Below are 23,265 nucleotides of genomic sequence, written 5' to 3'. Positions count from 1 at the left end.
GGTGAATTTCAATTCTTATATCTAATAAAGTTAGACAAAATCTATTTTGGAGGAAAATGCAAGTAATATCTTTCTACAAAAACCTAACCATCATATCAACCATTTAGACGACCTTTCACAAAAGTACATAGATACGAAACAAAAGAAGAAGGCACAGATAGAGATCAGTGATTTTGAGAAACTGATGGATGTTGTTTCAAATCCTTTTTATGTCGTTTTTTATTTTCACGGAGACAAAAGCGAAAGTTTTTGGAAAATGTGACTTTGCCAAAATGCTCCAAGTCAACAACTTCTTCACTGAAACGCTAATTTTGACTTTTCCCCTAACATCTTTCGCTTTCACTTTCAACTCATCCACGCCAACCAATCGGTCACGTAACTATAGAAGTCCACTTCTTAAAAAGTCCAAATTAGAAATCCCACGGACTCACTCGTATTAGGCTAGTCTGAATCGCAGACCTCTACAAAAGCGCAGGAAGTATAAGGAGCATGAATCCGTTAGTGAATGCCAGTAGCCTAACATAAGGTTTAAAATTGTTTACTTTAGTAAAAGCAGCAGCAGTGGTCTGTACTCTCCCTTCATCTGAGGCGTATATCTTTAAATCGTGTCTGTAAGTACTGTGTAAGCGTAGAAATCCAAATCCAGGTGCACGGCCGTATTCACCTGATAAACAAAAACAAAAAGATAAGATTTATAAAGGCCGGTCTCCACTTGCGCGCGCTGCGATCGCACCTTTTGGCTTCAATTCTTTTTGCTTGGAAAAACGATTACGTCATAAAAAAAAGTTAAACACATTTCAACTTTTTTCAACCGTTACGTCAGATCGCGCCAATGGAGTTGCTTTATTTTTCTTTTGACCAATAGCGTGGAAGCTTTGCTTGAAAAAGTGCGATCAAAGCGCGCGCAAGTGGAGAAAGTACTAGCTTCGTTTGTACATAAAAGAAATATTGACTTGCAGTCACCTAGCCCTAGATTTTGGAAGTGGCTCGGTCGGGAAAAATTTTTATTTTGAAGATAAATTAAATTTTGGAAAACAACAGTCTGTTTACATTTTAGGAAATTTTGTAAGGAGAGCTGATAAGCTAGAAGTGAATTTACAATTGTTAAAATTGAGATAAACGGGACGGACTAATTTTTGATTTGATAGTTTGATATTTAATCGGAGTTTTTATGAAAGTGGCTACCGCAAAGAAGCCATCGGAGTGCTAAAATTATCGTCAAACGGCGCTACATCATCACAAACATCCAAGGAAAAGCAGATGCAGTTACACCGCTATTGAGTAGTGTACTCTACCATTAGAGTACCACGTCCAAAAAACTCGGATGGAGTTTGCTTGGCCAGGATTGAGAAACTTTGTCCAGGGTATAAAAAGGTCAGTAGTGGGCACCCATTTTAAGTATAAAATTAAAAAGCTCAAACTGACCTTGTCCACCAGGATACACGCAACGAAAAGCACGCCCCAAATCCTCAGCTTGTTTTTTACCCATGGGCGTTAATTCTCCGCCCCACTTTAAGATCAACAAGAGCGCCTCCGCGGAACGCCCTACTGAAGTCGACGATTTCTTGTTACGCCCTTTGAATTTTGTCAGCATATCATAGTTGCGGTTGTCGTTCATAGATTTGAGTTGGACTTTACGATTGATGCCCGAGAAATGACCGTACCTGCCGATAAGATAGAAACTACAACCAGGCAATGTCTAATTAAAGTTCATAATATAGAAAAATATACACACTGAAAATCCTTTGAGGGACTAGTGATCTGGATTCGCAAGGCAAAAAATCCAGTCGGCCAAATTACACCGGGCCACTTATCAGCGCCATCAAGTCTATCAAAAAGCTATTTTTCAAGGTTATATGGGGATGCCAAGAAAAGGTTAATTTTAGAAGCGGGGATCAGACACCTTTCCGCACTATTAACTTATGATATAAAAGAATGAAGCATGAAAACACATACATTTCCAAGACACTTTTCATTTGTGCTAATTTGTTTTTATTTTCGTGAATGGGTTCATCTTTGTCATCATCCGTGCTTTCAAGAAGCGTTCGCGTGATATCTAAGATTTCTTGCAGTTGAATTGGTTTCTTAATCTTCAGACGACCTTCTTCGTGGCCTTTGTACTTCTTAAAAAGTTCCAAAAACCTGAATAAAAAAAAATAAATGAACAAAACCTCAAACTTTTAAAAAATTCCAAAATCTGAAAATAAATAAAATGAATGAAATTAAATTAACAGATCCTGAAAAATTCAATTTGGTAATTGAAGATAACAAAAAAAAATAACAAAACAAAAAACTTCTTCGATTCAATCGAAAGATATAACCCAAAGTTCATTACTTGTTGACTTAAAAAGAGGTAGATTCGCTGGAGTTAGGTATTCGGTATTCGGGATTCGGGATTCGCATTCGGGATTCGAAAAAGCTCAATAAAAACTTAACGAAAAAAGATATTAACTTAAAATAAAAAACGGATGCAAGCACACATACTAAGGAATAAATCCCAATAAAAAAAATTCAGAATATGAGCTCAGTTGTCACGTGACTATGGGAAATTCCCCTATTCGGGATTCAAATCATTTCAGGGACCTTTCTTCAAAAGCTCGCCAGTCGTCAGTAAATGCTTGAATTGACTTCAAATAAAAAACGGATGCAAGTTCACATGTCAAGGAAGATATTCCAAAAAAATAAATTCAGAATATGAGCTTAGTTGTCATGTGACTACGGGAAATTCCCCTATTCGGGATTCAAATCATTTCAGGGACCTTTCTTCAAAAGCTCGCCAGTCGTCAGTAAATGCTTGAATTGACTTCAAATAAAAAACGGATGGAAGTTCACATGTCAAGAAAGATATTCCAAAAAAGAATTATTCAGAATATGAGCTTAGTTGTCACGTGACTATGGGAAATTCCCCTATTTGGGAGTTATTTCAATTTAGAGACTTTTTTTATAAAGCTTACCAGTCATCAGGAAATGGTTGGATTGACTTCAAATAACAAACGGATGCAAGTTCACATGTCAAGAAAAACATTCCAACAAAGAAAATTCCGAATATGAGCTTAGTTGTCACGTGACTATGGGAAATTCCCCTTTTTGGGAGTTATTTCAGTTTAGGGACCTTTTTTGAAAAGCTCATAAAAACTCAAGGAAGAAAGGTATCGACTTCAAATAACAAACGGATGCAAGTTCACATATCTGGAAAAATATTCCAAAAAAAATAATTCAGAATATGAGCTAAGTGGTCACGTGACTATGGGAAATTCCCCTATTTGGGAGTTATTTCAGTTCAGGGACCTTTTTTGAAAAGCTCATAAAAACTCAAGGAAGAAAGTTAATGACTTAAAATAACATACGGATGCAAGTTCACTTGCCAAAAAAGATATTCCAAAACACATTATTCAGAATATGAGCTTAGTTGTCACGTGACTATGGGAAATTCCCCTATTTGGGAGTTATTTCAATTTAGAGACTATTTTTATAAAGCTTACCAGTCATCAGAAAATGGTTGGATTGACTTCAAATAAAAAACGGATGCAAGCTCACATGTTAAGAAAAATATTCCAAAAAAAAAGATTCAGAATATGAGCTTAGTTGTCACGTGACTATGGGAAATTCCCCTATTTGGGAGTTATTTCAATTTAGAGACCATTTTTAAAAAGCTCGCCAGTCGTCAGTAAATCGTTGAATTGACTTCAAATAAAAAACGGATGGAAGTTCACATGTCAAGAAAGATATTCCAAAAAAAAATATTCAGAATATGAGCTTAGTTGTCACGTGACTACGGGAAATTCCCCTTTTTGAGAGTTATTTCAGTTTACGGACCCTTTTTGAAAAGCTCATAAAAACTCAAGGAAGAAAGGTATCGACTTCAAATAACAAACGGATGCAAATTCACATGCTAAGGAACAAATTCCAAAAAAAGTTATTCAGAATATGAGCTTAGTTGTCACGTGACTATGGGAAATTCCCCTTTTCAAGAGTTCAGTTATTTTAGGGACCTTTCTTAAAAATGATTTGATTGACTTCAAATAACAAACGGATGCAAGTTCACATGCTAAGGAACAAATTCCAAAAAAAATTATTCAGAATAAGAGCTTAGTTGTTACGTGACTATGGGAAATTCCCCTTTTTGGGAGTTATTTCAGTTTAGGGACCTTTTTTGAAAAAATCATAAAAATTCAAGGAAGAAAGGTATCGACTTCAAATAACAAACGGATGCAAGTTCACATATCTGGAAAAATATTCTAAAAACAATTATTCAGAATATGAGCTTAGTTGTCACGTGACTATGGGAAATTCCCCTTTTTGGGAGTTATTACCTTACCTTTGATTACCTTTGATGTGTTTCAGCAAATTCTCTGCTCACTCAACCCGTGGGGTCCGGTGTTTGACCATTTCAACAATTGAATTCGAGTCAGCCATCCTGTAAGGGAGATAGACAGGGAGCAGTGGCTGGTCGGGAACATCTTGCAGAAATTGATCAAGTTGTTTTTTGAAGGAATTTTTGGAACATTTGGTCATGTCACGTATTTTTCTTGGTAACACATTGAATAGTCTTGGACCGGTGTCTGAAAGGCAGCTCTTCCAAATGTTCTTGTTCGTTGTATTCACTGGTTTGAGGTGGCATTTTCTTCCCAGGCGTTGGTTTGTATATGAATAAATACCGCCTTCCCCTTCACCATAGTTAAAATTTGGCACCAGTTGTTCGATTATACACCATGTATATATAATTTGGTATCTTTCGCGTCTTCTCTCGAGACTGTACATGTTGAGGTGTTTGAGCTTCTCCCAATAATTCAAATTGGGTGGAAGTTGGATCCCTTTTATAAAGGATTTTTGCAGATACTCCAGTTCTTGCATCAGGGATCGCTTTGTAGGAGACCATAGCTGGGAGCAGTATTCCAGATGTTGAAGTACCAATGTCTTCCAAAGAGTGATCATTACTGATTTATCTCTGGACTTGAAGGTTCTGTATATCCAGGCACTTATACCCTTGACTCTGTCAGTGATCGTTTGAATGTGCATTTCATATGACAGGTTGTTTGATAGCAGGATACCCAGGTCTTTCACTGCACTTTTTATTTCGATTATGTCACTAATCATTACCAGAAACAGGAGGGGGCCCAGAACTGAGCCTTGTGGAACTCCGCTTGTAACTTTCGCTTCATCTGATAGGAACGTGTTTATGGAAACTTTTTGGTATCTCTCAGTAAGGAAGGATTGTATCCAGTTCAATAGTTGTCCTTTGATTCCATTGATTTTTAGCTTGTGTAGCAAGATGTGATGGTCCACCTTGTCAAAGGCCTTGCTGAAGTCAAGGTAGATTACATCAACATTTTCATTGTTTTGTAGGTGAGATATCAGTCTTTCTACATGAGCCAATAGTTGACTCAAGCAAGATCGCCCTGGTCTGAAACCATGTTGTGTTGGATTGTATAGGTTGTTTTCTTCAAGGTGGATTTGCAATTTCTCTCTGACTATTTTCTCAAATATTTTAGTGGTAATTGATGTCAGCGCAACAGGTCGATAATTCTCTGGTAAACGTTATTTCAGCTTAGGGACCTTTTTTGAAAAGCTCATAAAAACTCAAGGAAGAAAGGTATTGACTTCAAATAACAAACGGATGCAAGTTCACATGCTAAGGAACAAATTCCAAAAAAAATTATTCAGAATATGAGCTTAGTTGTCACGTGACTATGGGAAATTCCCCTTTTTGGGAGTCATTTCAGCTTAGGGACCTTTTTTGAAAAGCTCATAAAAACTCAAGGAAGAAAGGTATTGACTTCAAATAACAAATGGATGCAAGTTCACATGCTAAGGAACAAATTCCAAAAATAATTATTGAGAATATGAGCTTAGTTGTCACGTGACTATGGGAACTTCCCCTTTTTGGGAGTGATTTCGATGAATATAAAGAAAAGAAAATCAAAAACAAAAAAATATATTAGGTCAGAATACTGCCGATAAGATTTATAAAGAAATAGAGACCTTAAGCTGTAACAGAGAGATAATGTAAATAATGAAGTCAGATTTGTGAAGGTCAAAGAAGTCAAACAATTGAGATATGAATGAAATAGTTTTTTATTTTTATGATTTGGTACAACAGATAATATAGTTTTATGGTTTACAACCCATTATCTTCTGCGTGGGGGGCGTACGGGCCTTCGTAATACCGATATACCGATCACTTTTTCTCTCAATTACCGATATACCGATAAATCTTTTGTTCAAATACCGATACCGATCAATTTTTCCCAATTTCTCAGGTACTTATCTCCCGGAGGAGGTACTTAGGCAAATATGGATGCTGGGTATGTGTGGACGATAAAGGTTGGGTTTGTCACCGTCCAAAGTCTCTATGACGATTACCAAACAGTAGCGTGGTGGGTAGATCAAGGATGGGCAGGCAAAAGTAGAATTTTGGCTTAAGACGCCTTGTATGCTTATTCTGGCGCCCATTTTTTGGTTGCATTCGTATACTAAAAATTGAAGTTAAAATTCAGGTCATTTTAGAAACATTTAGGAAATGCGAGCGAAGCGAGCTAGAAAAAATTGCGACATTGCTCATCGCGATGGATTGAGTAAAGCCAATTACAGTATAACGACATTGAACAAAATTTTTGACAAAAAAAGAACAAAAAACACAACCATGGTCATGCTTCTCTATTAGTCAGTGGAAAGAGTTAACTCTGTTTGACGTGAGCCAATTTTTTTTCCAAAACAGAGCTTAAATTTGACCAAAAGTTTAGCAAGATGCTAAAAATTGAATAAGAAACGGAAAACCATCAAGGAACCTTTCATCGAAAATGGGAGCTTATCGAGTGATAGAATGTCGAATAGTAGAAAGTAACGGATAAAGATATAAATTTAATACTATCTCTAGATCAAAAAATTGAAGGAAGCTAGTGCGTGCGAATGAAGCAAGAAAAAGATTGTGAGTTTTTGTTTTGAATATTGTTTTCACCAAATTGGTCGTGGGGCGCAGTTAGATCTCCCTTCAAAAATCGTCTTATAACTTATTATTTCATGATTTTTCTAGTTATTTCTGGTCTTTGGGCGCAATTTAAAGCGCATTTTAGGGTAATTTTAAGAGTTGGGCGTTCAAAACTCCATTTGGGGAGGCGTGGCCCCCTGCCTAAACGCCAAAATGGATCGTTTAGAAAGCGTCAACTGTATTCACGGCAGGAAAATGTGTCAAGCAGACCCCTGGCTGAGACTCTTGCCTTATCAAAATTGCAGCCATGATTCTTAAAATTGGCGTCCCCGAGTGTTCCTTAATTTGTACTAATTTACGTGTGAGTGCTTAGACCATATCGTTCATATATTCACATGGAAAAGCAGGCTTTGGCCATATGGAAAATTTTTGAAAGTCATCCGCAACCATATAGCATAAACCCTAAAAAAGCGATGAGAATTTGATACTTATCAAGAAGAATTCGAAGAGGCTAGTGCGAGCGAAGCGAGCAAAAAAATTGAGATATTTTGTTTTAAATATTGTGTATTAACCAAATTGGTGAACACAAGTTGTGTATTGCGAGCGAAGCAAGCGAAAGAAATTGCAAGATTTTAAAATTTTGTCCACCAAAAATGGTTTTGGAGCGCAATGGCTCATGATCTTCGATACCAAGGAGGTGGTCGATACCGATAGTTGACCAAAAATACCGAAATACCGACATAAAAAAGGGTCTTTTACCAATACCGAGATGGTATTAAAATACCGATCAATTTTTTCCTCTAATACCGATTTACCGATCTAAAAAAAGGCCAATACCGATGTACCGATATCCCGTACGCCCCCCCCCCCCCTTCTGGGATTATTGAGATTTTTTAAGATAATGTTTTTATATCAGATAATGTTTGTTGTTGTATGTCATGGATTTTAAGGATCATCTGTTGCGTTTTGTTAGATTGAAGAGCTTTTAGGAGGTCATCAGTTGACTCAGATCTACTCATATGAAGTTTTCGACCCTTTAATTCAATAACTTCTCATAGATCAGCGGGCCATGTAGTATCAATACTATCTAAGATTCTACATCCTCAAGCTCAGTAGCTATTTTAAAAGTACAATCCGTGCCATAATATATTTGCACTTTTGGCTAATTTACCATTTTTCGAAAATTCAAAGTTCGAGCGAGAATGTCAATTTCAGGCCCTCAACTAGCTGGGAGACCCGACTTCTCTGTCTGTGTGGTTTCAAAAAAATATCAAAGTATAGACACAGTATAGTAGCCGGGAATTATACAAGATGCAAGAATCAATCGCAGAATTTGATTGGCTAATATTTTATTGTTATGATTTGATAAACAAAAGTATGACGTCAAACAGCTCTATTGTTTCAAGAAGTGGGGCGAGCTTTTGAATTGTTTTGAAAAGATAACGGTTTCTTCTTTTGTGATTTGAAGTGATTTGAATTGAGTCAATAATTCCATACTCTGTATTTCAGTGAAGTTGTTGGGATTTGAACAGGATAGAAACATTTTTGTAACAGAGTATGGTCTCCAGACTAGCCTTCAACTTGATTTCATCGATTATTTCGATCCGGGAGAGGTCCTAAGTCTTAAGTCTAGCGTTAAAACTCTACCTTTCGAACTTACTTTAGAGCACTTACAAATCGATTGTGGTTTCAAAACACCCCGGTGAATTTCCCTTTTGTGCCAAGTATTTTGTCACTGATTGTAGCGCTAAATAAATGGTTTCATAAATTATTTTGATTACTCTATTTGTTGATTGGATGTAAATGTCCTTAATTGGGATAGTCTAAAATGAGATAAAGATATATTCGTACCATCTAACATTTTTTCAGAGTGATGTCCTTCTTCTTCTACAGCAATTTTCAAAAAGGATGATGTTCTGCAGTCCTTGTAATTCTATCGTTTGATATTTTAGAAAGACGTAATGTTTTAAGAAGACATAATGTTTTGCTTTCGCTATTCTTATTTGTTCGCTGTAATTTGATTGGCAGTTGCCCATCTTCTATTTATTCAACTCTCTGATTGTAGTTGTTGATTGGAAGTTGTTATGTTTGATTGACAGGGAGTTTTTTCAGGTTCGGAGGGAGTTTTTCCGGTTCACAGTTGCTTGATTTTCAGCAATTATTAACAATAAGTTGCTATTACCAATAAGTTGTGAAATCATCCTTATAAAGAATTTAACTCACCACCAAGAATTTATTATGAATTATTTTTTACCTATGGTAAGTGATTAGTTGGTTATTTTAGTGGAGGGTCTTTGCGTGTATATGAAGAGAAAGAAGGTGCGTAAAAAAGGTAGCTTGGGCGTAGAGAAAAATGAGACAGAATAATAGTGGGTGAAACAGATGATGGTGTATAAGACACAAAAGGGAGTAAACTGATCTATGGGAAAATTTGAAAGATTTGACGTTCTGATGTTGAGACAACATTGTTTAGACGTTATGATAACGTTCAGTACCTGTTGGGTTTATTACGGTTCACTCGAGACAATACATTTCTTTTGTTATTTGGACCCAGATATAGGAACATTAACAAGAACATCTAAGGCTGAAAATGGTTGAAAAAATAAGAACATTCAGTCTGAATCAAAATTTAGGTGTTCTAATAAAAGAAACATGAATGTCCTTCAAAAAAAAAAATAAGAAAACGCTTAGTGAAGTCAATCCATGATCAATCCATGGTAATCTTTTAAAAAAGGTCTCTAAATTGAAATAACTCCCAAAAAGGGAAACTCTCAAAAAGGGGGAACTTCCCATAGTCACGTGACAACTAAGCTCATATTCTGAATATTTTTTTTTGAAATATTTTCCCAGATATGTGAACTTGCATCCGTTTGTTATTTGAAGTCAATACCTTGAGTTTTTATGAGCTTTTCAAAAAGGGTCCCTAAACTGAAATAACTTCCAAAAAGGGGAATTTCCCATAGTCACGTGACAACTAAGCTCATATTCTGAATAATTTTTTTTGGAATATTTTCCCAGATATGTGAACTTGCATCCGTTTGTTATTTGAAGTCGATACCTTTCTTCCTTGAGTTTTTATGAGCTTTTCAAAAAAGGTCCCTAAATTGAAATAACTCCCAAAAAGGGGAATTTCCGATAGTCACGTGACAACCAAGCTCATATTCTGAATAATTTTTTTTAGAATAATTTTTCAGATATGTGAACTTGCATCCGTTTGTTATTTGAAGTCTTCTTCCTTGAGTTTTTATGAGCTTTTCAAAAAGGGTCCCTAAACTGAAATAACTTCCAAAAAGGGGAATTTCCCATAGTCACGTGACAACTAAGCTCATATTCTGAATAATTTTTTTTGGAATATTTTCCCAGATATGTGAACTTGCATCCGTTTGTTATTTGAAGTCGATACCTTTCTTCCTGGAGTTTTTATGAGCTTTTCAAAAAAGGTCCCTAAACTGTAATAACTCCCAAAAAGGGGAATTTCCCATAGTCACGTGACAACTAAGCTCATATTCTGAATAATTTTTTTTTTGAATTTGTTCCTTAACATGTGAACTTGCATCCGTTTGTTATTTGAAGTCGATACCTTTCTTCCTTGAGTTTTTATGAGCTTTTCAAAAAGAGTCCCTAAACTGAAATAACTTCCAAAAAGGGGAATTTCCCATAGTCACGTGACAACCAAGCTCATATTCTGAATAATTTTTTTAGGAATATTTTTCCAGATATGTGAACTTGCATTAGTTTGTTATTTGAAGTCAATACCTTTCTTCCTCGAGTTTTTATGAGCTTTTCAAAAAAGGCCCCTAAACTGAATTAACTCCCAAAAAGGGGAATTTCCCATAGTCACGTGACAACTAAGCTCATATTCTGAATAATTTTTTTTTGGAATTTGTTCCTTATTATGTGAACTTGCATCCGTTTTTTATTTGAAGTCAATCCAACCATTTCCTGATTACTGGTAAGCTTTTAAAAAAAGTCCATGAAATAATTTGAATCCCGAATAGGGGAATTTCCCGTAGTCACATGACAACTAAGCTCATATTCTGAATTTTTTTTTTTGGAATATCTTCCTTGACATGTGAACTTGCATCCGTTTTTTATTTGAAGTCAATTCAACCATTTACTGACGACTGGCGAGCTTTTGAAGAAACGTCCCTGACATGATTTGAATCCCGAATAGGGGAATTTCCCATAGTCACGTGACAACTAAGCTAATATTCTGAATATTTTTTATTGGGATTTATTCCTTAGTATGTGTGCTTGCATCCGTTTTTTATTTCAAGTTAATATCTTATTTGGTTAAGTTTTTATTGAGCTTTTTCGAATCCCGAATGCGAATCCCGAATCCCGAATACCGAATACCTAACTCCAGCGAATGTACCTTAAAAAGAACCACAACAAAGCGCAATTTTTACGTTTTAAGTTTTATTTTATACTATATATTTTCTCAAAATTTTTTCACAGTGAGGTAGTTCTGAGATTGAAGATTTCTTAATTTAAAAATGGTGATCAAAGCACGATTTTATAAGAAGTTGATTTTTTCTTCTTGAATGTATTCTGTTTGATAATACAGTGGAGTCTCTTTAACTCGAATGTTTTCTAAACTTGAACAAGATTGTGTTCCCAGTGCGTATTCGAGTTATCGAGACATCACTGTATTCCACTCCGGGATCATCTAGTTTCTAAAAATGACAAAACCACTATTTGATTTAAATTTTATCAAAAGCTACAACCTACGCAGATTATAATGAGATAGACTACTTTAATGGGATAAATTTTTACGGAGATTAGGCACAAAATTGTGAAAATATTGTCTTCTTATAAATAGTGTCATCCGCGAAATTAAATCCCCGCGAAATGTCAAACTTTCGCGGATGAGCTCAATCGCTAAATTTAATCCCCGCGAAAGTTTATCCCGCTAAACAGCGCTAAAGTACAAAACTCACAGTTGATGTGTGACGACCATTTTCATCTTCTGTTTGGGTGTGCGATCACCGTGTCGAACGATCGCTATCACACATCTTAATTCCATCATTGTACCTCCTGGACCCTGGACCGTCGACATGGTATCTGGCGATTCTTCCGACTGTAGAGTGGACGGTGAAGCTGATGGATAATCAAGTTGTTGTGGAATCCAAAGTTGAGGTGCCAAGTTCTATTGAAGATATTTACAAGAATTGGCTGCTTTGTTATAAGAACAAAATGAGAACACGCCTTCGCTTTCGTTCTTAACTTCTTGAGTTTTAAGCCTAAAAATATTCTTAACATGTTCTTATTTTCATTTTATGACTATTTTTATCCATTTTCCTAAAAAATCGGTGTTTAAAAGTCTGCAAAGCCTTAAAATGTTTTTGCAATCGGAGCCTCATGTTTTTATATGGCTTACTCTTATAAAAAACGTCCATTCTGATTTGCCAAAACTGATAAATGCTCACCAGTTATACCCATCAAGTACCAAAATTCAGTACCAGGTACTGCTAGTGTATTGAAAAATATATTCATTGCTTTTTAAAATCAGTCTACTGTATCACATTTCCGATTCCACTCAAACACTTTATTGCTAAAATAATAACATCAACAAACTTACTCAGACTCGCCAAATTTTTCGACTGGCATTAAATCTTACACTACATCTTACACAAGCTTACATATTATCATATTAAATGAATTGATGGCTTACAAACCTGTAATATAATGTCAGCCAAGAGTTGGGAGCAATCGTCATAATATTTCTGAGATGTTTTCACGAAACTGAACCCGTTTACGTCACACACCAGCGATTTTCCATTTGCACGCAGGAGATCAAAACCGCATACCGTTTGCTACAAAATCAAAAATAAAATACCGCCTTGAGTGAGTGAGTGAGTACCATTTAAACGAACTGCCCCTTTATTCAATCGCCACTATACTACCAAGAATTTCTTTGTAATTTGGATTTTTGTAGAAAGTAGATTTGAATATTTAGTTTGTGAAATAATATGGGAAATTTCGATTAACTATTTTCTAAATTCCGTATTTATTTGGACGACAATACTCTATTTCGGTGGGTTAAAACCTACATACCACAATTTCGTCCACACCGAACCCGCCCACGCCGCCAGGAATATTTGAATCAACAAAACTGATAATGTAACTCACCTTAAACGTACGACAAACACGCTTTGCGATATTTTTCTCGTGTGCACTCAAAATAACCGGATAGCGAATTTCTTTTCCACCACGGTCACGCTCTACTTTCCCATCCAGAGCAGGAGATTTTCGCGCTTCGGCGTGTGCATATTCTTCACCGACGGTGTAGACCTAAATGATAAAAAAATACGATTTTGTTTAATCAGGGATCTTATTTTGACCCGGCGAACGGCGAAAAGTGCGGGTCCAAAGTACGAAAAAATTACACTTTACCGTTCGAAAAGTTCAGTTTGCCTCCTCAATTACATATTTACGCTAATCAATACACTGCGCTTGCTAAGAATTCGCCCGCCTAGAATCTAGAAATTAATTTTTCGTTTGTCAGCCTACCAAAAAACAAAGCAAAATCCCTGGTTTAATGAACCTCCATAAGTCGAATGTCTCCTTAGTAGCTGGAACAATTTCCTAGTTCCTTCAGTAAACTTTGCTCCATGAATCGGAATTTCCTTAACTTAATATGCGTTCCCTGTGCGTTTTCTAGTTATGGAGACTCAACTGCATTTTGCTTTCAAATTAAAAAAACAGTCAACATAATTCGAACAAATGGGCATTCCCCTGGACTTTCGAGTCATGGAGACTGTAAAAGAAATCTTTCCTTGGAATTTCAGATCAAAAGCTTACATTTTAATTCTTTTAATCATTTTAAAATTCTAAATAAAAAAAATAAGAGTTAACATAAGATAGTGCCTTTCGGAGAAGGTATTGAAGCACAAACGTAGGGGAACATGTTAGTGGCGCCATTTTAGTTAACCTTTTTCGAATCTAAAATCAAACTAAAAACAAAACAGATCCTTACTTTTACGTCCGTACCATCCGTCGGCATAAAGTCTTCATAAATATACGACCCCGTGCGACGTATCCGACTTTCCGACGAATAAACACTGCTACGGCTACCAATTTTACGGAACAGTATCTGACAGCCACCTCCTGCGGATGCCGGATAATAAATATAAATGTTGTGATCTTCAGCACTCGCCGGTTTCTCAACGAACGGTTTAGTGAACGTTTTCCCATTGACGATTATAGTGTCATCGAACTCTTCGATATCCGTATTCCCGTCTAACGGGTTTCCGTTGTCGTCACGATTGAATACGGCGTAGCGTGGAATTTCAAGACCTTCGTCTTCTAAAAGTCGATATACTTCGCGTCTGAATGAAACAGGAGAAAAATAATATTTTTTTCAATTTTACGATTCAACTTTATTCTCAGCGAGTGATAAGATATTAGCTAGTTTGTAAATCTTTCTAGATGTTTGGCTAGGGAAATAAATAACTGCGGAAAAGCTGCTTCTAATTTAGCAGTTGGTTTTTAAGAAAGTTTTGTTGAGCTCTACCTCCAATTGACGTATTCCTTACTACTCAAATAAACTGAAATAAAGATCTATTAAAAATGTAAAGGAAATCTCCGGAAATTTATACTCAGGTCTAACTATAAATGAATTTGGCACCCCCCTTTCATCAGGGGCTTTACGCTATTTAAATTTAGGATTAGCTGTTTAAGGTGTTTTCATACAAACAAAATGTTTTGATAAATAAAATTGTTTGATCACTACCTGTATGATGACTACCTTATTAAGTACTGAAATAGAGCTAAATATCGTGAACAGAGTTAATTTTACGTTTTTGTTCGTTGAAACCACTGACCTTTAAATATCCTGGACAAAGCCATAGATTCATAAAGCACGAAGGGCTAGATGGCGTGCTTTAAGCTCTTCCAAGCAAAAAAAAAGTAAATATCGCAAAAAATATTGCTGCTATTGTTTTCGAAAAACCGCGAAGCTTCTGATTGGTCAAGCACTGAAATTCTATTGTAATGTCACGTGACTTAGGTAGGATTTCGTACCTAGCCTCGGCACACTTTTCAGCAAAAGCACTCTATCTAGCCCTTCGGGCTTTTATAAATCTATGGACAAAGCTATATCCGCCATCTTTGATCGGAGTTTTTTTGAAAACGGTACCCGCCAAGAATCCATTGCATTATTGAAAATTAACGTCTAACGGCGCTACATCTTTAGATCTAGCGGTCTCGATGCATTTACACCGCTATTGAGTAGTACTACCATTAGGGTACCACTTTAAAAAAAACTCCAATTAAATATTTTGCTTGGCCGGAATTGAGAAACTTGGTCTAGGGTATATAGAGGTCAGTGGTTGAAACAATGTACCTATCCATTAGTTGGTATTGTATTTCCAAATCATTAATCACCAACGGTTCTCTCAACTTGGCGTAAGCTATGGCTTTATCAAGTGGAAATCCTTTGGAGTAGAAAGAGATCAGACAGTCCACGATTGGCCAATTTTCCACCGGTTCCCTCAACACTAGCTCGTCAGTGAAAATGATAAATTCTAACAAAATGAAACGTTTAAGTCGTTTCAAGATTTCTTTCATCGGTCTTGAATAGGTCTATGAAAAAGAATAAAAATCGCGTTAGAAAGAAAATTTGGCTTCACTTTTATGACATCCCCTTCTCCCAGACCCGGCAGGATTTTTTCAGCTAGTGGGGGTTAAAATAACGGACCGAAACTTGATGGGAATTGTATTTCTATGTTTTTTTTATGACTCGAAATTTGAATTCCATTGTTTTCGAGCCAGAAAATTCAGTGGGGATGGATGGGATGGAAAAAAAATAACATATTTTGCATTGAGGATTCGTTTATTTGATTATTTTCAAAGGGGACAAAAACATGAGTATAATTTTTTACTGGGGATAATATCTAGGCCAATTTTCTAGTGGGACTAGGTTCCTGCGGGTCTGTGAGAAAGGGTAATTTTCTAAAATTTGAAGAAAGAGTTCTGATTACGTTAAAAAGGACAAGAAAAGCAGTTTCGCACACTTAAGCTTGAAAAAAGATAATAGACCTTGACGAGCAGAGGGCTAAGACTTCTCTTGGTTTTTGCATGGAGGTATAAAGAAACAGGAGAAGTATGCTATTGTAACCATGCTCGCCCTACGATTAAAAAAGTTACGAGGTATGCATGCTCATAATCTCATATATCGTGCATTTTTAATAAGCTCTTTTTTTGATAGGTGAAATCTTATTGGCTAACTTAAGTGTTGGAAATAAGATGAGACGAGATTCATTGTTTCTGACATTGTTGTAAGAAAATATTTGGATTAAAAAAGGGCCTGTAAACTTTGCAATCCTTCATCAAATGACAAGATTTTTCGATCAACATTTTCTTCAAGGTGAACTCTATTGCTTAATACTTTCCTCCAAAATTCTCCAGCGACTTTTTGTCTACAAACTGGGTCTGAAATTGTGTGTGCTTAAAAAGAACTTTTTATTTTCTGGCTGGAGAAAATATCTTTTCAAAACAAAATTTAATGGATGACAAAATTGAACGCAAACTTATTTCGTGGAGCCAAATTTTATTTTATTCTCGTATATTAGAAGGCTAGAAATCTTCTATGCTGATAGTAAGAATGTTCAGAGCAAACTTGAGTTCTACTAAAAAGTCGTATTTCATCGGGCGAGCCTAGAATTTCTTTTGATTTATTACATAAAAGAAATCAAAAGACTTTAACGACCAATTACCGACAAATTCATCTCCTGTCTTTCTTTATACCTCTATGGTTTTTGGCTGGCAAGCGCTGTTCCTTAGTTCCGTTCCTAAGGTCCCTTTTAGATTGAGCGAATTTCATTAAGATTAATTAAATATTAGGACAAAGGGACATTAAAAAAGGCAAGTCCTGTGACATGTCAAAAAGTTGGAAAAATCGTTTTTTGTTAATAAATCAATAAATATTGTTTCAAAGTCTATTAAATTTGCTGGATAATTAGGTAACATGGTAACAAAGCCCCTGAAAGGACAAAATTTCACTTTTTGTTGTTAGTTTACCAAGAATGGATAATAATGTAACTTTTTAATTCACCTTGACCTGGAAAATGACTTTTATTATAGTGGCTCGATACGAGTTCTAGTTACTTTTATATTTTTCGGGGAGCGATTCTCAATTGACCTATTGTTGGAAAAGTAGAATGTGCAAATAGAAGGGAGGAAAGTGAAAGTTCTCTAGTTCAAACTTGAAAAAAAAAACTCAATTAATTTACCTTTTTATTCATAGCACAAATACCAACTCTTATTTTGACATCCTCGTTATTCTCGCCGCTTGTGTTACACAGAGAAACGTCGGAGAGTTTGCGCTCCATGCTACGATACTATAAAAGACAAATAGAGGAATAACTTATGAATGAAAAAAGATTTTAGATGAGGTGAAAATAAAAAAATGTAGTGTTTCCGGAAACCGGCCGGGTGAAAAAATAACTTTTTCTGACCCGGCCTCAGACTATGGGTTCATCGATATGGTTCATCGTAAAGAAAATCAAATTGACCGTTCAAGCTATCAAACGTCGTTTGGGTAGATATTCCCGCTTGTAAATCAAGTTTTGTTTGTTGGTAGTTGATGCATTAGTATTCAGGGATTACTTCATACTGTTTGTACATAAAAGTTATCTTTAAAAGTCTATTTCAATGATCTTAAGTTATCAAAAATAGCAAAAAAAAAATTTTCCGGCCGGCCGCATGAGAGCTTTTTGTCTTCACCCGCATTCCGGAAACACTACATTTTTTTATTTTCGCCTGATTATAATATAAAAGTATGGTGTGCTTTGTAACTGCTAAAATGCAGTTAATTTGTCATTTTGTTTTTATGTTTGTTTTCATTGTCTTTATTGTATTTAGTTCATCATTAGATAAGGACTTTACGTGGTAAAAGTGTAAATAATTACCTAATTATATATTATTTTGTATAACACACTCGTTTTACCAAGCAGCCTCAATGTTTCTTAAGAAATCGGCCTTTTGAGCCTTAAATGTTTCTTACATGTTTCTAAACTTTTTGACGTAATCAGCCTCATGGAAGGCTGGATTGGAAGTTTCTTAAAAGATTTTCTCATTCTCAGCCTCTGTATGTTTCTTAGTTGTTTCTAAGTTTTTAGGCATTCTGAGCCTCATGTTTCTTAAAAGTGTGTTTCTTAAAAAAAAACTAAAAAAAAACGTGTAGTCTCACGACAGATAACAAATTCAAAACGATTCCTTCTGTTACTGTATTAAGAAAATAAAGAAACCTGATGACTCATTTTGCTCAACGGATATTGAAAACGCTGAAGTATTCCGTCAACACTTTCACGAACTATACAATCGACCTTCAGACTACGAAATAACTGTTCTTGATTCACTCCCTCATTCAACACGAGGCGGTGCAAGGATGTGACCACACATCAACTGATGATGAAGTTTAGTAAAGCTACGGTTAAATTGAAAAAACACTGCTCCAGGAGAATCTGGAATTACTCCTCAAATATGGAAGGTATTACTGGAAAACATAAACACAAAGCGATGTCTACATACTACCATCAAACAAATTTGGGCCTCCGAGCGTATTCCAAATGAATGGAACATTGGTCGATTAACCATCCTCCCGAAATAGGCGACCTCAGTCTGACGAAAAACCACCGCAGCATAATACTTCTGGAAGTTGCATACAAGATCATTGCAATTTTGCTACACACTCGCCTTTTACCGATCCAAGAAGGACTAGACCATGAACCTAAATGTGGTTTTAGACCAGAAAGAGGCTGTATTAATGCTATTTACACTGTAAAATTGGCATTGAAAAAACGTAGAGGACATGGGAGAGAATCGTGGGTCTTCTTTCTTGATCTTGTGAAAGCGTTTGACCGTGTGCCGAGGGAATTAATGTGGAAAGTTTTAGAACTTGTTGGTGTTCCAGCTATAAGCTGGTTAGTATTCTTAAAGCTCTTCAAAGCAATTTTGAAGTTAAGTTCACAGTAGATAATAACACTCACATTGTTTGGTGTACGATTGGTGTCAAGCAAGGAGATATACTTGGACCACTTCTCTTCACCTTCTTTCTAGCAGCAGTCATGATAACTTGGAGGGCAACTACTAACACTCCATTATGCATCTTCACAACAAAAAATAACGCTAAAATGACTGGTCGAAGCTATCGAGCTTACGGTGACGAATTTCCGCTCAATAATTCGGAATATGCAGATGACACTGCTCTCATTTTTGAATCTCGGACTGATTGTGAAACTGGAATACCTCTTTGCATAAACCACTTTACACGCTATGGCATGGAAGTTCACTCCAGACCAATCGAACCAAAAGAGACATCCAAATCTGTAGTTCTCTTTTGTTCAAAAAACTTCCTTCAATGTATGACGATCCAACCACCTTCGGTAATGCGAATCTCTCTGATATTACCTTCAGGGACAGATATATCCCAATTTTTTCCGAATTTATTAATCTTGGTAGGGTTATTAGCCGAGATGAGATAGATGTTAATAGACGAATTGAGAAAGCTAGAAATGCTTTTGGTATGATGAAAAAATTGTGAAATCAAAAACAAAAGCCAACGTTTATCGCACCTTTATACTTCCAATCCTGCTCTATGGAGTCGAATGCTGGAGTCTTACTGAAAAATTTACGAAGTTTTAATCGTCGTTGTATCAGATCCATTTGTCACGTAAACCTGAGAAATCGTTTACGAACTGTTGATCTCCCAGAGAGGTTATCGCTCGAATCAGTCGATACGTATATATGGCGACTTCCACGGAAAATGTTGTCTTGTTGGGTGTGGTTAAAAAGCCCTAGTGGAGCACCAAAATACACATATGGTCGCTCGTTGATGAAATGTTTAAAGAAACCAAATATTGACACTGAAAGATGGCATATGATTGCCAAGGAAGAAAACATAGAGAAGCCGTATTAATTCACTCCTTGAAAATATAAGATAGTTATTCTAATATTTTCTAGTACTTTTTTCTGCTTTTAATTTTTGATAGTTTTTTATTATTTTGCGCTGTGATCCTCACACTTTATGCCGTTCTTTGATAGTTAGGGTTAGGGCTTGTCGTTCTTTTTGTCGCTTTTTAATTTTTAATTTTTTTAGATGGTCTGGAAACGTTAGACGAACAGTTTCACAGTGTTTTTAGTAAGTTTATATTTCTTTTTTATATGTTATATCTTTGACTTGTCTTTGTAATCTAACTTATGTATCTCTTTATATCTTGACTTGTACTGTATTTATATTTCGTTAGCTAAATATGTTATTTTAGCCATTTCTACCGTGAAGATGCGTTCAAGAAAACCTTTGGCTTCGTGTTAATATATATGTCTTTCGCTACCTATTTTGCCCCTGTTTCGACCCGAACGGCAGCTATATGCTATATGTGACTTCCCAAGCGATTTAAAGTACCTGAAAATCGGACCAGTCTTGGTATGGTATTACGAGCGGTCTAGTAGCGATCAGATTTTTGTTTTATATCAGCCTTCAGACCTTCTAGAAAATCTGATTTCGAGCGGTCCTGGCCGCTTGTAGACGCTAATGGCCGCTCGTTATAGTGTTCTTTAGCAACGATTTCATAAAAAAATTATCAAAAAATAAAAAACGTCTAAAACCGGTCTGATTTTCAGGTACTTGAAATCGCTTGGGGAGTCACATATAGTGTTCCGATTTATGACGATTTAAAAAAAAACTTTCTTTGATGATTCTGAGTGGTTTTAGTGTTGTTGAACGAATTAAGAAATTTTCAAAAATCTAGCTCCGGTTAGGGTTTGAACCTACCAACAGAAAGTTTTCTTGCTAAAAGTACGATGCATTACCGTTGAACTACGAGACCACAGCAGATAACCAAATTCTGAAATACTTAAGAGAGCTGAAATGCCCCTAAAAGTGTATTATCAGGAGCTCCAACCCCGGCCCTAACTGATTATATCGATATCCAAGCCGTAAACCCAACTGAAAAGAACAAAATAATATTAGGATTTAATCATAACTATATTGTCAAAAAATCCAGCATTATGGATTCCTACACCCCCATGATTCAAATCACAACACCCCAGTTTTCTGATTCTCTAAGGTTCATATAATAATAACAATCAGAAGAGAAAACTATATAACAGCAGTTACTTAAAAATAAGCCATTTATATCAGCTTTCAGCTGACGAGTTTAAGTTAAACAACTATAAGGGAAGATGAGACGCATAGCACCCCCCAGAATAGGGGGTTTGCCTGATTTGGAAATTTTCAGGTGGATTTGGGTATAGAGTGGGGAAAGTTAGTTTTTTCTTTAGGTTTTGGGGTGTTTGGAAAAGGTTAATTCTTATTTTCAGATTCGATTCTTACCCTTTTTTTCATATTTCATAAATGTATCAGCATTAATAATTTTGGATTTAACGTGCGGTTAACTTCTTTTAACCGATAATAACAGTATTCTCGAAATGGCTGGGTGGCTCGATCTGAAATCACGTTTGACAAAATTTGGTTTTCGTTTTCCAAGGTTTGGGTTCTGAAAATGCGGGACCCTTTAATTTAAGTGTGGGGGTTTTGGCAAAAATTTGTTTTAGGTGAAATTTCTTTGGGATTTTTGGGAAAACAGTCAGAAGTTATTTTTTTAATTTATTTTTCATTTCAAAAGTATAATAGACATATTAATATATTTGGATTTAACACAGGTTAAATAGCGGTTTAACTTTTACAATTTGATAAGCGCTATATACTAGTATTCAACTTGGCTTCTCGCAACAGGCTGAATCGAACCCCCTTACAGTGCACTTTTCCAAAATTTCTCGCCCGTAAGCGAAAAAAAATTTTTGCAATTTTCCAAGAAAATGTGGAATTTTTCCTCCAAAATTGACCAATTTTGTGATAATTTTACCAAAAAATTGGCCTTTTACCAAAATTTCCTACCCTTACAGTGCAGTTCAGTGCAGTCTTGTAATTTCATACCCTTACAGTGCACTAGCTGAACTATGAAAAACCTACCCTTAAGGGCCGAACGTCTGGTAGGTCATTTACCTTGAGTGCCCCCCCCCCCCCGGGGTTACCCCTAATGTAGGTCATAGGCAAATGGAAAGTTAAACATATGTAATATATTGCATCTTCATATTACGGTAAAGAAATTTTGTTTTGTTCCTCGAATTAGTATATTTTTTTTGTTTTCAGCTGGGATCTGGGAGTCTGGGCTGAAGGTGGGAATTTTAGGATAAGGTGGGACCTGAATTTTCAGGTGGGATCTGGAACCCCCTTGCACACTATGAGACGGAGAATGGATTTTACACAGCAAGTTAGCATATGGTCTCCAAATTTCGGTGAATTATGCTGAATTTTGAGACGAAAAAGCATCTTTGTATACTTCCCTGAGATAGAGACGTGTCTAAAAAGGAAGAACTTTTAAGACTATTCTAAAGACCTTTTAGACCTTTTTATTATATCTCCAAGGCACAATAACAGGCCCGGCGGAACAACCGTTAAAGTGGGGAAGCTGAAGAATCAAAATGAGATAAAATCCCGGGGGGGGCACTCGATTTCGAAATGACGGTATGTGCCGCGCAAAATCTGCTTTTCAAAATCGTACCCTTACAGTGCAGTTCAATATCGCTGAAAAGGTACCCTTTCAGTGCATTTCTCTTGATTTACCCAACCCTTATAGTACACTATATTTCTCAGCTGTAAATCTGCGTGAAAGAAGAAGCTTGGGAAATTTTCTGTTTCAAAGAAAAACTGAGAAAACTATTCTTGTCAGCTGTAATTATCAGTCAATAGAAACTTTTTCAAACAAACGAGAAGTAAAAACGTTTCTTTTTAACAATTACTTTGAATTTGTTTCAAAATTCGACCCTTGCAGTGCAATCTCACAGAAACACACCCTTACAGTGCATTTTGGGATGCTGAAAAACCCTACCCTTAAGCGCGGCACATGACGTAGGCTAGATCATATGAGTGCCCCCCCCGGGGATAAAATTCGCTAGGAATTCGAGAGAAAAAATCTCATTTGCTCAAAAGTTGGGAGGCTAAAGTCTCCCCAGTCTCCCCGCTTCCGCCGGGCCTGAATAACGAAATGAAAGAATTTACTAACCAAGGCATCATGAAAATCGTGATGGTTCTTATTTTTCATTCCCCATTTAAACTTCATCCTGCATGTATTTCTTATAATAGAATATCTTCTTTTGATGGTATTATCCTATACCTTATTCGTCTTGTTCAACAATATGTTATGTTTTTATTTTCAAAGTATTCTAAAATCGTTTGAAAATTGGGTTCAAAGTCCAGTACAACATAAGATAGCACCATCGCATTTAAAAAAAAATCTCGAATCCAGCTATTTAAATAATTATGGAACCAT

At 36.1% G+C, this 23,265-nt stretch overlaps 1 protein-coding gene across 8 annotated transcripts in view; it reads right to left on the bottom strand.

Moving 5' to 3' along the window:
* LOC136801449 (inositol hexakisphosphate and diphosphoinositol-pentakisphosphate kinase 2-like) overlaps window positions 1–23,265 on the bottom strand; it is a 50,183-nt gene that overhangs the window by 11,816 nt on the left and 15,102 nt on the right. For 5 of the 8 annotated variants that reach the window (XM_067058088.1, XM_067058095.1, XM_067058092.1 and 2 more), the window contains exons 2-10: window positions 17,164–17,271; window positions 15,276–15,514; window positions 13,908–14,259; window positions 13,061–13,222; window positions 12,607–12,744; window positions 11,869–12,077; window positions 1,957–2,142; window positions 1,426–1,682; window positions 543–664 (exon numbers count right to left, since the gene is read on the bottom strand). In XM_067058088.1, the coding sequence (XP_066914189.1) occupies window positions 543–664; window positions 1,426–1,682; window positions 1,957–2,142; window positions 11,869–12,077; window positions 12,607–12,744; window positions 13,061–13,222; window positions 13,908–14,259; window positions 15,276–15,514; window positions 17,164–17,271 (1,773 nt within the window). Of the gene's footprint in view, window positions 1–542; window positions 665–1,425; window positions 1,683–1,956; window positions 2,143–11,868; window positions 12,078–12,606; window positions 12,745–13,060; window positions 13,223–13,907; window positions 14,260–15,275; window positions 15,515–17,163; window positions 17,272–22,998; window positions 23,142–23,265 lie in introns of those variants that run through there. The other 3 variants (XM_067058089.1, XM_067058096.1, XM_067058090.1) reach the window with 2 other exon arrangements.

This window comes from Clytia hemisphaerica, unplaced genomic scaffold (genome assembly GCF_902728285.1).
Source record: "Clytia hemisphaerica strain Z4C2 unplaced genomic scaffold, Clytia hemisphaerica genome assembly, whole genome shotgun sequence".
Taxonomy (NCBI): domain Eukaryota; kingdom Metazoa; phylum Cnidaria; class Hydrozoa; order Leptothecata; family Clytiidae; genus Clytia; species Clytia hemisphaerica.
The sequence above is the reverse complement of the archived record's forward strand: the minus strand, read 5'-3'. Positions and strand labels throughout refer to the sequence as shown.